This window comes from Coregonus lavaretus (genome assembly GCF_964263955.1).
Source record: "Coregonus lavaretus genome assembly, chromosome: 4".
NCBI classification, from domain to species: Eukaryota; Metazoa; Chordata; class Actinopteri; order Salmoniformes; family Salmonidae; genus Coregonus; species Coregonus lavaretus.
In genome coordinates this window covers 64,256,044-64,269,806 of record NC_139991.1, presented here as the reverse complement: position 1 = coordinate 64,269,806, position 13,763 = coordinate 64,256,044, and the positions used below count along the sequence as shown (strand labels likewise).

Below are 13,763 nucleotides of genomic sequence, written 5' to 3'. Positions count from 1 at the left end.
AGAGAGAGACCGAGAGGAGAGAGAGAGAGTATCAATAGAACAGTGTTCCTATACCCTGCCTTCTGCCTGCCTCTCTACAGGACCTTATGGGGAGGGTGTATGTTAAAACCAACGCCCTCATGAATGTAGACCATTTACCCCCTGGCCTATGCCTCCGTGGGGTTGAGCTTGTGTTGTGAGGTTCAGCAGGTGGGATGATTCAACGCGTAGAGAGTGGAATGGGAGGGGGTTTTCATATCTGTCTTACTCTCCTCCTCTTTCTCTCTCATCTACGTACTTCTCTTCTGTATGCTATGTCCAGGCTAGGTAATATGTTCTCCTACCCCATTCATTTGTCAAAGTCTTTCCTACTTGCGTGACAGGAAACAGGAGTTACTGCAGGCTGATCTGTATGGAAACAGTGCAGTCTTAGGCTCTGTTCCAAATGGCACCCTATTCCATATGGTCCCTGGTCAAATGTAGTGCACTACAAAGGGAATAGGGTGCCATTTGGACCCATTAGCATTTCCCTGCTGATCGGTATGGAGGTAGTGTTTAGTGTTACCCTGGTAACATTTAGCCCCAGGCAGAGGGTCAGGGGGTCAGAGACAGATCCGGTGTCCTCTGTCAGATCCTCTTTAATGAGAAGGTCTTTCTGTCAGGAGGATGGGCTTTACAGCACCTTGCCAAGTAGAGGTAGCCCAGCTCCACTGCAGCAGCACTGTTTTTAAATTAAAGGAAAATAATATGAATTGGCATACTTAACAGAAATCCCACCGAAAATATGGTTTTTGATGACAATTCAGTTTTTTTGGCCATGGATAAACTGTGAATAAACCATTATTGTAAACAGCCACTGTGGCTACTTGACTATGCCTGATATGTAGTAATGGTTATACTGTTGCCCATAGCTAACTCTTATCTTAGTGTTATGGTTTCGCTGTATGTTTACGTTATTGCTGTCATCATGGTCGTCCTTCACGCTCAGTGTTCTGTTAAAGTGGCGTTCTTCTCCCATAGGACTCACTTCCTGGTCAGCCTGGCGGCCATCTTGACGACGGCCGCTCAGTGTTTGTCAACGAGGCAGCGTTCACCACGGCAGTGGTGCTCAACAACCGCCACGTGCACCACCACCTGCAGCAGCAGCAGAGAGGGGGGTCCCTGGGGTATGGGGATAACCCTCGAGCCCACAACAGCCTGAACACCCTACTGGCCCGCTCCAGCCACGGACACACACTCCAACCTCTCTCCCTCTCCCAGACCCCCCAACTCCACCTTGACACACACACCCCCCAGGGTTGGGCGGGGGGCACCGGTGTCACCGGGTACCTCTACACACCAACAGGGGGACAGGACTCTGAGCAGACACCCAACGGTAAGACCCAGCTCCAGACCCTCAGGGGGACAGGGCTCTGAGCAGACACCCAACGGTAAGACCCAGCTCCAGACCCTCAGGGGGACAGGGCTCTGAGCAGACACCCAACGGTAAGACCCAGCTCCAGACCCTCAGGGGGACAGGGCTCTGAGCAGACACCCAACGGTAAGACCCAGCTCCAGACCCTCAGGGGGACAGGGCTCTGAGCAGACACCCAACGGTAAGACCCAGCTCCAGACCCTCAGGGGGACAGGGCTCTGAGCAGACACCCAACGGTAAGACCCAGCTCCAGACCCTCAGGGGGACAGGGCTCTGAGCAGACACCCAACGGTAAGACCCAGCTCCAGACCCTCAGGGGGACAGGGCTCTGAGCAGACACCCAACGGTAAGACCCAGCTCCAGACCCTCAGGGGGACAGGGCTCTGAGCAGACACCCAACGGTAAGACCCAGCTCCAAACAGTTGTGTGAATCCATCTCTGTTACAGAGATTGTGTTTATTCTCTAATTCCAAATACAGGATAATTCCGGCTTTCTCAGCTGAATTTGATTGATAACACACAGAGTGATTTAATGGGATATGGCATTGCCTGACTAAATACCATACAACTAAATGTGGGTTCAACAATATGACAGGCTCTTTTTCTCCCCCCCCCCCCCCCCCCCCCTCCCTCTCTCTCTCCTTCTCCTTCTCTCTTTCTATGATATCACATGATAGCATGAGGCCTAGCTGCTACCTGTGAGAAAGTAAACAACCTCTGTACCCACCACACACACACACACCTCCCATTCCTCTCAAGGCTGTTCCCGTTTCGAAGCGATGTGAGGCCTTGCTTGTCCTTCTTTCCCAGTTAATCAGTGTCTCCTGACAAAGAACACCCCACCTCACCCCCCTCATCCCCACCACCACCTCCACCAGCCTAGTCCGGCCCTTCTCGCCTAGGAGTGAGAAAAATAATCGGTGTGTTCTCTATCTATCGAGCACTGGGGGCCGGGTCAACAGCATGTGAATCACAGCGCAGAGCCCATGGCTGACAGATTGGAGCATTGATCTGAAAAATCTTTACAGAACTCATTACAGCATGACTTGTCATCGGAGGAGCAGGGGATGGAGGGATAGAGGGGAGGGAGGGATGAGAGATGCACATATTCATCTGTATTTCACTGCTGATGTGTCAGCCGACGTCTGTCTGCGTCTATATGTCTCACAGGTTTCAACTGTTACACCTCACTGGTTTAATGTACATGTACACTGATCTAAACCAAACATATTATAGGCTACAATGAGGGTCACTTGTTGAATATGCACTAGAATGGATGCTTATATTTTAATAGCCTGTTTAATGGGTATCACTATAGTAACTATCAGTGATACAGGCTGCTGAATTGTTTACTATTATGCGACCGGAGCACGATCTCTCTCCATCGATCGCCTTATTACCTTCTCCTGTTATTGACCACACGTGAGCCGCCGTAGAATCACAGTCTCTTGTTAACAAGACAGAGTGGATAATGCACAGATGGGTGGATACCCCCATCTACCAAAGGGCCAGATCTTACCTGACATATTATCAACAATGCACCCCTCTGTGGCCCAAGACAGGCCCCATAATGCACTGCTCCTGTCCTGTTAGAGGTGTATGTTATCTGATAGGTCAGCAGGATTCACAGATTGTCTGCGTCCCAAATGGCACCCTATTCCCTATTTAGTTCACTACTTTTGACCATGGTCCATATGGGTCTGGTAGTGCACTTTAAAGGGGATAGGGTTCCATTTGGGATGCAAATGTAGTCTTCCCTCAGGGGGTTCATTTCGCTCCAAACTCCAACACTATGTCTCACCTTCCTACATTCTATGGATGTCTATCCACAATACATAATTCATTACTATTGAATGCACTGTATTTGGTGGTATAGACTACTAGTGCATTCTGGGTCTGTACACGATCCCATGTTACAGAACTCTCATATTCCACACTAGAATATTATCCAGGAAATCAATATCTCACCTTGAAAAATAAAACATATTTGATCCAAAAAATGTCATATTTCAGATGGGAATCCTCCATCCTCCATATCCTGCTCGGAGCTATCAGAAGTCTGATTTCTCACCCTCACCTCCAAGTGAGGACGGTTCTTCCCCCTCACACAGGGCCTTTGGGATTGTTCCCTCTCTCAGGATTTCCATAATGTTTCTCCTGTACAATGACAATGGAAGAAATGGAAGGATGAAATTCCTGAAATTACTTTTGATCCAATCAATCCAATCAGATATTCCCATCTAGCCTAGCTGTTGAATAACTGTGGCCTTTTGAAATTAAGAACTACTGTTCCAGAATATTGAGCTGCTTCTGAAAAGGAATAAGGGATGAAAACTATGAAGATCAGTGCTCACTGTGATGGTATAGTGAGTTACTGTACTGTACCCATAGAAATAGAATCTCATTGTAGTTCTGTAGACTGTACCTTAGTTCGAAGATTATCCTGACTCCCTGGCCTTTTAATGAATGACAAACCTCCTGACATTACACTTGGTGTTAAAGTCATTCAACGTATCCCATTAGATGTTATGTCACTGATTTGAAAATGTATTGTGCCTTCAGATCAGTCTGACCCAAGTCCCTGTGAGGAGGGTAGTGACTGGTGAGAGAGTCTTTGTCCTGTGGCTTTATAGTGTAGACCCATCTATCAGAGCCCAGTTAAAGGTCTAAGAGCATGGCTAATAGTGACACACACACACACACACCAGTGGTTAGCTAACAAAGTGCTCACTAATGAATGAAACAGAGTCAGACACATTCCTGTGGGAACACAATGAGGCGATTTGTAAACCACACCATCTATTAACACAGACCCTTACAGCCACACCATCTATTACCACAGACCCTTACAGACCCTTACAGCCACACCATCTATTACCACAGACCCTTACAGCCACACCATCTATTACCACAGACCCCTACAGACCCTTACAGCCACACCATCTATTACCACAGACCCTTACAGACCCTTACAGCCACACCATCTATTACCACAGACCCCTACAGACCCTTACAGCCACACCATCTATTACCACAGACCCTTACAGACCCTTACAGCCACACCATCTATTACCACAGACCCTTACAGCCACATTATTTATTACCACAGACACTTACAGCCACACCATCTATTACCACAGACCCTTACAGCCACATTATCTCTTTCCACAGACCCTTACAGCCACACCATCTATTACCACAGACCCTTACAGATCCTCACAGCCCCTCGCAGCCCCTTACAGCCCCTCACAGCCCCTCATAGCCCCTTACAGCCCCTCACAGCCCCTCACAGCCCCTTACAGCCCCTCACAGCCCCTCACAGCCCCTTACAGCCCCTCACAGCCCCTTACAGCCCCTCATAGTCCCTTACAGCCCCTCACAGCCCCTCACAGCCCCTCATAGCCCCTTACAGCCCCTCACAGCCCCTCATAGACCCTTACAGCCCCTCACAGCCCCTTACAGCCCCTCACAGCACCTTACAGCCCCTCACAGCCCCTCATAGACCCTTACAGGCCCTTACAGCCCCTTACAGCCCCTCACAGCCCCTTACAGCCCCTTACAGCCCCTCACAGCCCCTCACAGCCCCTCATAGCCCCTCACAGCCCCTCACAGCCCCTTACAGCCCCTCACAGCCCCTCACAGCCCCTTACAGCCCCTCACAGCCCCTCACAGCCCCTTACAGCCCCTCACAGCCCCTCACAGCCCCTTACAGCCCCTCATAGACCCTTACAGCCCCTTACACACACACACACACACACACACAGACACACACACACACACACACACACACTTTTGTGTGCACATACATGCATACATGCACACAGGCACACTCAGAAATGCACACACACACACCCTCCTTCTTCCTCCTGATGGTCCCGTTTGGGCGTGCATATGTCCTTCTATCCTAATGATAATGATGACAGTGACAAAATGACAACAGTCGGTTAAACTCTAAAGTCCAAGAGCAAAGATAAGTTACTGATGGCTGAATTGAGCATGTATTATTCATTGACTATCTTGTACTAGGAGGAAACAGCACGTTACTGCCTGCAGCTGTGGTGCTTGACGTACGACCCCCCCCCCCCCTCATCCCACTTTCTCCTTCGTCTCTCCACCCTTCCCTTCTCATCTCTGGCTCTTGGTGTTTCATTTAAAATGGTTATCGTTCATGTCTGTGAGAGAGATAGTTAATTCTGGTTGTTGGTTTAGTGTACTGTGATTATGAATATCTATGATGAATGTTTTAATATTGATGCATATTCATAAAAACGCAATTTATTTATAACCCATACAGATATAAACACACACCGCTATGTGAGGGAGATGTGGTCGTCGATGGCAACAGTGGCTGGACAATATCAGGGTGTACCCCACCATGGTGACCCCCAACTGGACCTGTCCTCCTTGGTTCCCCTGGAGACGGAGAGTGGGGATGGGGAGGAGGGGGGAGAGGAGAACATTGTGTACCTCTGAGGCTGAACCCCCTGAGTCAAAACCAGGACTTAAAGCTGGAATCCTTCATGGTGAAACTGCCACGTCCGTTTGGGATATTACAACAACAAAGAAGTTACTTCAAACAACAAACACTGTTTTCTTCCCTCGGACATCATTAGACGTGCGATAGAACGAAGGCTCAGAATCACAATATCTAGGCCTATTGTATATCAACCAGGTTTAAAGAAGTAACAGGACTGGCACATACAGTAATCTCTCATGCTTTGTCTCTCTGCACCCCCAGGTCTGTGCCAGGTAACCTCCATATGTGTCGCCAAGTGTTGTCAATGAGAGACACTTTTATAGTGCTACATGTTTATATGTGTCCATATACAGTGGGGAGAACAAGTATTTGATACACTGCCGATTTTGCAGGTTTTCCTACTTACAAAGCATGTAGAGGTCTGTAATTTTTATCATAGGTACACTTCAACTGTGAGAGACAGAATCTAAAACAAAAATCCAGAATATCACATTGTATGATTTTTAAGTAATTAATTTGCATTTTACTGCATGATATAAGTATTTGATACATCAGAAAAGCAGAACTTAAAATTTGGTACAGAAACCTTTGTTTGCAATTACAGAGATCATATGTTTCCTGTAGGTCTTGACCAGGTTTGCACACACTGCAGCAGGGATTTTGGCCCACTCCTCCATTCAGACCTTCTCCAGATCCTTCAGGTTTTGGGGCTGTCGCTGGGCAATACGGACTTTCAGTGGCTAGGCCACTCCAGGACCATGAGATGCTTCTTACGGAGCCACTCCTTAGTTGCCCTGGCTGTGTGTTTCGGGTCGTTGTCATGCTGGAAGACCCAGCCACGACCCATCTTCAATGCTCTTACTGAGGGAAGGAGGTTATTGGCCAAGATCTCGCGATACATGTCCCCATCCATCCTCCCCTCAATACGGTGCAGTCGTCCTGTCCCCTTTGCAGAAAAGCATCCCCAAAGAATGATGTTTCCACCTCCATGCTTCACGGTTGGGATGGTGTTCTTGGGGTTGTACTCATTCTTCTTCTTCCTCCAAACACGGCGAGTGGAGTTTAGACCAAAAAGCTCTATTTTTGTCTCATCAGACCACATGACCTTCTCCCATTCCTCCTCTGGATCATCCAGATGGTCATTGGCAAACTTCAGACGGGCCTGAACATGCGCTGGCTTGAGCAGGGGGACCTTGCGTGCGCTGCAGGATTTTAATCCATGACGGCGTAGCGTGTTACTAATGGTTTTCTTTGAGACTGTGGTCCCAGCTTTCTTCAGGTCATTGACCAGGTCCTGCCGTGTAGTTCTGGGCTGATTCCTCACCTTCCTCATGATCATTGATGCCCCACAAGGTGAGATCTTGCATGGAGCCCCAGACCGAGGGTGATTGACCGTCATCTTGAACTTCTTCCATTTTCTAATAATTGCGGCAACAGTTGTTGCCTTCTCACCAAGCTGCTTGCCTATTGTCCTGTAGCCCATCCCAGCCTTGTGCAGGTCTACAATTTTATCCCTGATGTCCTTACACAGCTCTCTGGTCTGTTTGTTTGTGTGTGTGGATTGTGTGTCTGTTTGATTGTGTGTGTGGACAGGTATCTTTTATACAGGTAACGAGTTCAAACAGGTGCAGTTAATACAGGTAATGAGTGGAGAACAGGAGGGCTTCTTAAAGAAAAACTAACAGGTCTGTGAGAGCCGGAATTCTTACTGGTTGGTAGGTGATCAAATACTTATGTCATGCAATAAAATGCAAATTAATTACTTAAAAATTATACAATGTGATTTTCTGGATTTTTATTTTAGATTCCGTCTCTCACAGTTGAAGTGTACCTATGATAAAAATTACAGACCTCTACATGCTTTGTAAGTAGGAAAACCTGCAAAATCGGCAGTGTATCAAATACTTGTTCTCCCCACTGTATGTGCAGTGTGTGTGTGTGTAACTTCATCCTCTGTGTGTGTGTGTGTGTCTGTCTCTCTGTTGAGAGTTCAGCTCCAGGGCTGCCATCGGGCCTGTGTGCCTGAGGTCCTCCAATGACATTTTCCCTGACCAACCCTTATGCCTGCCTTCCCCCTCTCTCCTCACCCCTGTATCAGTCTCAATCTCTCTGTTTCCCCACACTGCCCTAAGTCTGCTTCAGTCTACCTCTCGTTCTCTCCCTTGTCCTCTAAGCCCAATCTCTCCAGCACTATTTATTAGGCTCTCCTGGAATTAAATACTGAGGGTAGTCTTCTCTGTGTTACCACAGCGGGAAAGAGAGAGAGCAGAGAGGGGCTGGTATCACTGTAGAATCAGGCTGAATCTATCCAGTCACTCTGTGGCTGATTTTCTGGCCAGGAAATAAACAGCTGCTTGCCCATTCATCAGACAAGCTCTATTTAGAAGGTGAGCAGTACGCGGCAAACACATTAGTCATGAAGAATGAGGTGAAGCACCATGGTCAGAAGGGATTTGGTCCCTTGGTTTCTCAGACTGCCTGGCTCTGGCTACACCCGGACAGCATCATTTGTTTTTATCCGAAGGATTTTTGTTTGTTTTGAAAGATAATAAAGGTATTGTGGTTTTAGGAATGATGCAATCTATCAATAATAAAATATAGTACACTGCACTAATCTGCCTATATGAAGTACATATTTTATTAGGGTCAAACGCATATAGTGGTCAAAAACCATTGGACAGAACATTTCAATACTTTCAATGACCTTTGCTTTTAAAGAATGGTTTTAAGTATCCAATCAGGGACAGAGTGCACTGTACATGTGAAGCATACCAAATATGTCCAAATCTGTTCTGTATGATTTTTTATTTTACATCGTTTTCATCGATTTTAATGTTTAAATATTCCTTCCAAGGCACATATTTCATAGCACATTATTTCTTCTAGTGTGTTCAGTAACTTTAAGATTTTGTCTGATGTAAAGTTACTGTACTAATGTATGTGTAGTAGTAGTAATAGTAGTTGGGTAGTCAGCCTGGTATCAGTTTATATCAGTGGAGGCTCCTTAGAGGAGGAAGTGGAGGACTATCCTCCTCAGTGAATTTCATAAAGATAAAAATTGTGAAACATTGAAAAAGTTATCCTTTTTAGATAAAACTGTACTAAATCTATTCACGTCACCAAATAATTGACTAAAACACACTGTTTTGCTATGTAGGTCTACAGTAGCCTCAACAGCACTCTGTAGGGTTTCACCATGGTGTAGCCGTAGGACAGCTAGTTTCCTTCCTCCTCTGAGTACATTGACTTCAATACAAAACGTAGGAGGCTCATGGTTCTCACCCCCTTCCATAGACTTACACAGTAATTATGACAACTTCCGGAGGATTTCCTCCAACCTATCAGAGCTCTTGCAGCATGAACTGACATGTTGTCCACCCAATCAAAGGATCAGAGAATTAATCTAATACTGAAAGCATAAGCTACAGCTAACTAGCACTGCAGTGCATAAAATGTGGCGAGTAGTTGACTCAAAGAGAGAGAAAGACAATAGTTGAACAGTTTTGAACAAATTAATTTCTTCAAAAATGAAGGAGAGCAAGAGAGAGAGAGAGCTAGCTATATTTCTCGTTGCAATTTTTTCACTTTCACTTACTTAGCTAGCGAATGCAGCTAGCTAGTTTAGCCTACTCAAACACCCAGCTCAAACAGAGAGGGGTGCTATGTTAGCTAGCTGGCTATGACTATCCAACACTGGAACTCTTCCAAGTCAAGGTAAGCTTTTGGTTGTACTAATTTATTGCCACCGGGGCCCGCTGGTGTAACTGCTAAACTGCTTGCTGTACACTGTACTGCATGATTGTAGCGCGTTTACTAACGCGTTAGTTCTTGTAGCTATATTGACTAGCTATGATGTTATCTACTATGGTGACAACGATGTAAGCTATGTGTAGCAGTTAGCGGTTATAAAGCGGCTTGGAAAGGTTTTTCACCTGGTGACTGACAGCTGATGTGTTGTGCACTGCAGTCCACAAGTGAAGGGAAAAGGTAAGAGGAGGTGAGGCCATAGATGTGAGAAGGAATACAACAAGCAAAGTAATCATGCTGTTTGTATGTGGCTGCTATGAAAGTGAACTGTGTTTATGTGTGATCAGGGGTGTGTGTATTCATTCCTCAGATTCTGTTGAAAAAAACGTTGCATGAACGGAACGCAACAGGGATAAAAATACCTGAATTTGTCCAATAGAAACACTTGTTTGCAACTGTTGGACTAATGATTACACCCTAGATCAGCTAGATGCAGGCAAGAGTGTGCGGTATTAAATGTATCACTGTCTGTCACCTTGATTACTCAAATCTTTCTCTTGACCTTTACACCTAAACTACGTGACCAAAAGTATGTGGACACCTGCTTGTCGAACATCTCATTCCAAAATCATGATCATTAATATGGAGTTGGTCCACCCTTTGCAGCTATAACAGCCTCCACCCTTCAGGGAAGGCTTTCCACTAGATGTTGGAATATTGCTGCGGAGACTTGCTTCCATTCAGCCACAAGAGCATTAGTGAGGTCAGGCACTGATGTTGGGCGATTAAGCCTGGCTCGCAGTTGGCGTTCCAATTCATGCCAAAGGTGTTCAATGGGGTTGAAGTCAGGGCTCTGTACAGGTCAGTCAAGTTCTTCCACACCGATCTCGACAACCATTTCTGTATGGACCTCAATTTGTGCACGGGTGTATTTTCATGCTGAAACAGGAAAGGGCCTTCCCCAAACTGTTGCCGAAATGTTGGAAGACAGAATCGTCTAGAATGTCATTGTATGCTGTAGTGTTACGATTACCCTTCAATGGAACTAAGGGGCCTAGCCCAAACCATGAAAAACAGCTTCAGACATTATTCCTCCTCCACCAAACTTTACAGTTGGCACTATGCATTGGGGCAGGTAGCGTTCTCCTGGCATCCGCCAAACCCAGATTCGTCCGTAGAACTGCCAGATGGTGAAGCGTGATTCATCACTACTCCAGAGTCCAATGGCGTCAAGTTTTACACCACTCCAGCCGACGCTTGGCATTGCACATGATGATTTTAGGCTTGTGTGTGGATGCTCGGCCATGGAAACCCATTTCATGAAGCTCCAGATGAACAGTTATTGTGCTGACGTTGCTTCCAGAGGCAGTTTGATTCTCAGTAGTGATTGTTGCTACTGAGGACAGACGATTTGTATGCGCTTCAGCACTCGGTGGTCCCGTTCTGTGAGCTTATGTGGCCTACCACTTCGTGGCTGAGCCGTTGTTGCTCCCAGGCATTTCCACTTCACAATAACAGCACTTACAGTTGACTGGGGAAGCTCTAGCATGGCAGAAATTTGACGAACTGACTTGTTGGAAAGGTGGCATCCTATGACGGTGCTATGACGGTGCCACGTTGAAAGTCACTGAGCTCTCCAGTAAGGCCATTCTACTGCCAATGCTTGTCTATGGAGATTGCATGTATGTGTGCTCGATTTTATACAGCCTGTATAAACCTGTCAGCAGCAGGTGTGGCTGAAATAGCCAAATCCACTAATTTGGAGGGGTGTCCACATACTTTTGTATATATAGTGTACGTTGTAAACTTTCATTCATAGGCTAGGTTGTGGCAACCTCATGATGGTTATAGGGAAAATTAGAGTATCATATGCAGTAGCCTAAAGCTATCGATGTTACATTGAGCTGGGTGAATGGAATATGAATGACAGTCATCCAATATGCTGTAATAGAAATAAGGCCAAGCTCATAGAAAAAATTTGCGTCCTCCCTCATCTTAAACGGCACCGACCGCCACTGGTTTTATGCATCACATTGTAGTAGTAGTTGGGTAGTCAGCCTGGTATCAGTTTATATGCATCACGTTGTAGTAGAAGTTGGGTAGTCAGCCTGGTGTCAGTTTATATGCATCATATTGTGATGCGTCACATATTTTTTCTAAAGTGTCAAAATATGATGCATAGCAATGCTATCATGTTGGGGTAGTAGGCTATGGTTGAAAGATGACTGATGGAATTACTCTTCTAAGCACCTAAAATGTAACGTTGCTTTCTACTCAGAGCTCTAACATTACACTTGAATATTCATGTTCTACTTTACTACCAATATGTTATTTTCTTTAATGGCCATTGACGCGTCCTGAAAGTCAGGCTTTAGCTGTCCCACAGCCAACATTAAAAACAAAATAAATAAATAAAACAGTAGACCTAAAGGACCATGTAGGGTGAGTCCCAAATAATATTCTATTTCATATACAGTATAGTGCACTATGTTTGACCATGGCCTATGGGGCTCTGGTCAAATGTAGTGATAATATAGAGAATGGGTTGCCATTTAGAAGTCAGCCGTAGTATCCAGTTATACACCAGGGTAGTGTAATAGGTAGCTTCATCTACATAAAACACCACAATGGTTATGTGGTACATTAAATTACTTTTATGTGTATATTTCAGTGCCTTCATTTATTTATTGTAGATTGATATAGTTGTTTTACATACTCTTTGTTGGGTTATGTTGTAATATAAATGGATTTGTATTTTGAGAGCAGCTGTATATCTTATCACTGTGTAACTGTTATGCATTAAACTTAATCATAACAATGACATATGGTTATTCACATTTTATCTTGTTTACATGGTTTCTCTGTATTAGATCACTAGGAATATGAATATGAAAAATGTGTAATTTGTATATGGTTGATGTTTTTATTGTTTTCATACAGCTGCAGACATTGCCTACCAATGGGACACTAAATATGTTTATAATCTGAATGAAGCAGTGGAGGGTAAAACCATAGAAATGCATGGATAATTCATTCTAATTCTATGGGTAAACCAACCAAACTGTCAACCCTTTCAATGCAGTATAACACTACCTCATGTTGACTTGACTGAGAGAGTTCTGTATTACCAGTCAGTGGTTTGAATGTGCCTGATATATGAATCTGTTATGAGGATAGACGGTGTTCAGATGGCCCAGTCATCCTCTACACAGACACGTACAGACACCTTGATGAATGGACACAGGTGCCAGAGGAGACCGGGGAGAAGCCAGCAGGTGAATGAAAGTCATCGCTTCACTAACTGTCTCGCTCTTAGGTTATGAAATGCCTGCCTGTCTGCCTTAACATAAATAAGATACACAACAACTTTCTGCCTTTCTATCTCTCTCTCTCTCTCTCTCTCTCTCTCTCTCTCTCTCTCTCTCTCTCTCTCTCTCTCTCTGTATCTCACTCGCTGTGTCTCTCTCGCTCTGTTCTCTCGGTCTCTCTCTGTCTCTCTCTCTCTGTATCTCACTCGCTGTGTCTCTCTCGCTCTCGCTCTGTTCTCTCTGTCTCTCTCTCTCTCTCTCTCTCTCTCTCTCTCTGTCTCTCTCTCTCTCTGTTCTCTCTCTCGCTGTCCTCCAGGTAGCTCCTGTAGTGTTTCTCCTGATTCCATTGTTCTTATTTCCCCATAGCCAGGTCTGCCGCTCAAACTGAGATTTGCCTCTGCACTATCCGCTTTGGAGTCTCTGGTGGCATTCCTAGTCTAATTGGATTTGAGAGTGTGTACATGTTAGCGCGGATGTGCGTGCTTGCATGCGTGTGTGTGTCTGTGCGTGTGTGTGTGTGTGTTTGTGTGTCATAGGGGTTTTGTACTGTGTCAGTATGTTGGAGCTTGAGCAGAAAATGGTAGGAGCATGACAATAAAAATCTTCCTGTGTTTCTGTAACCAAGTTTCCATCTACAGTTTTCATGCAAGTCAAGTCATACCGTTTAGAAAGAAATCACGACAGCTGTGATGGAAACAAGAAGTTTCGGTACAATTTCATAAATGCCGACAGATCATTTGTTCATTCGACATGGTGGGATCTTTTTGTGTCTGTAAAATTAATTATGTGAGAAATTATGGTGGAAATGCCTTTATGAGCAAAAACTGATATAATAACC

At 45.3% G+C, this 13,763-nt stretch overlaps 1 protein-coding gene across 1 annotated transcript in view; it reads left to right on the top strand.

Annotated features, from left to right (window-relative positions):
• LOC311127510 (rho guanine nucleotide exchange factor 28-like) overlaps positions 1–6,278 on the top strand; it is a gene marked incomplete at its 5' end in the record, with an annotated part of 55,597 nt that extends 49,319 nt beyond the window's left edge. The window contains 2 exon segments of the mRNA XM_084159332.1: positions 1,000–1,354; positions 5,688–6,278. Coding sequence (XP_084015458.1) covers positions 1,000–1,354; positions 5,688–5,866 — 534 coding nt within the window. The 3' untranslated portion in view covers positions 5,867–6,278.
• Positions 6,279–13,763: the final 7,485 nt, after the last annotated feature.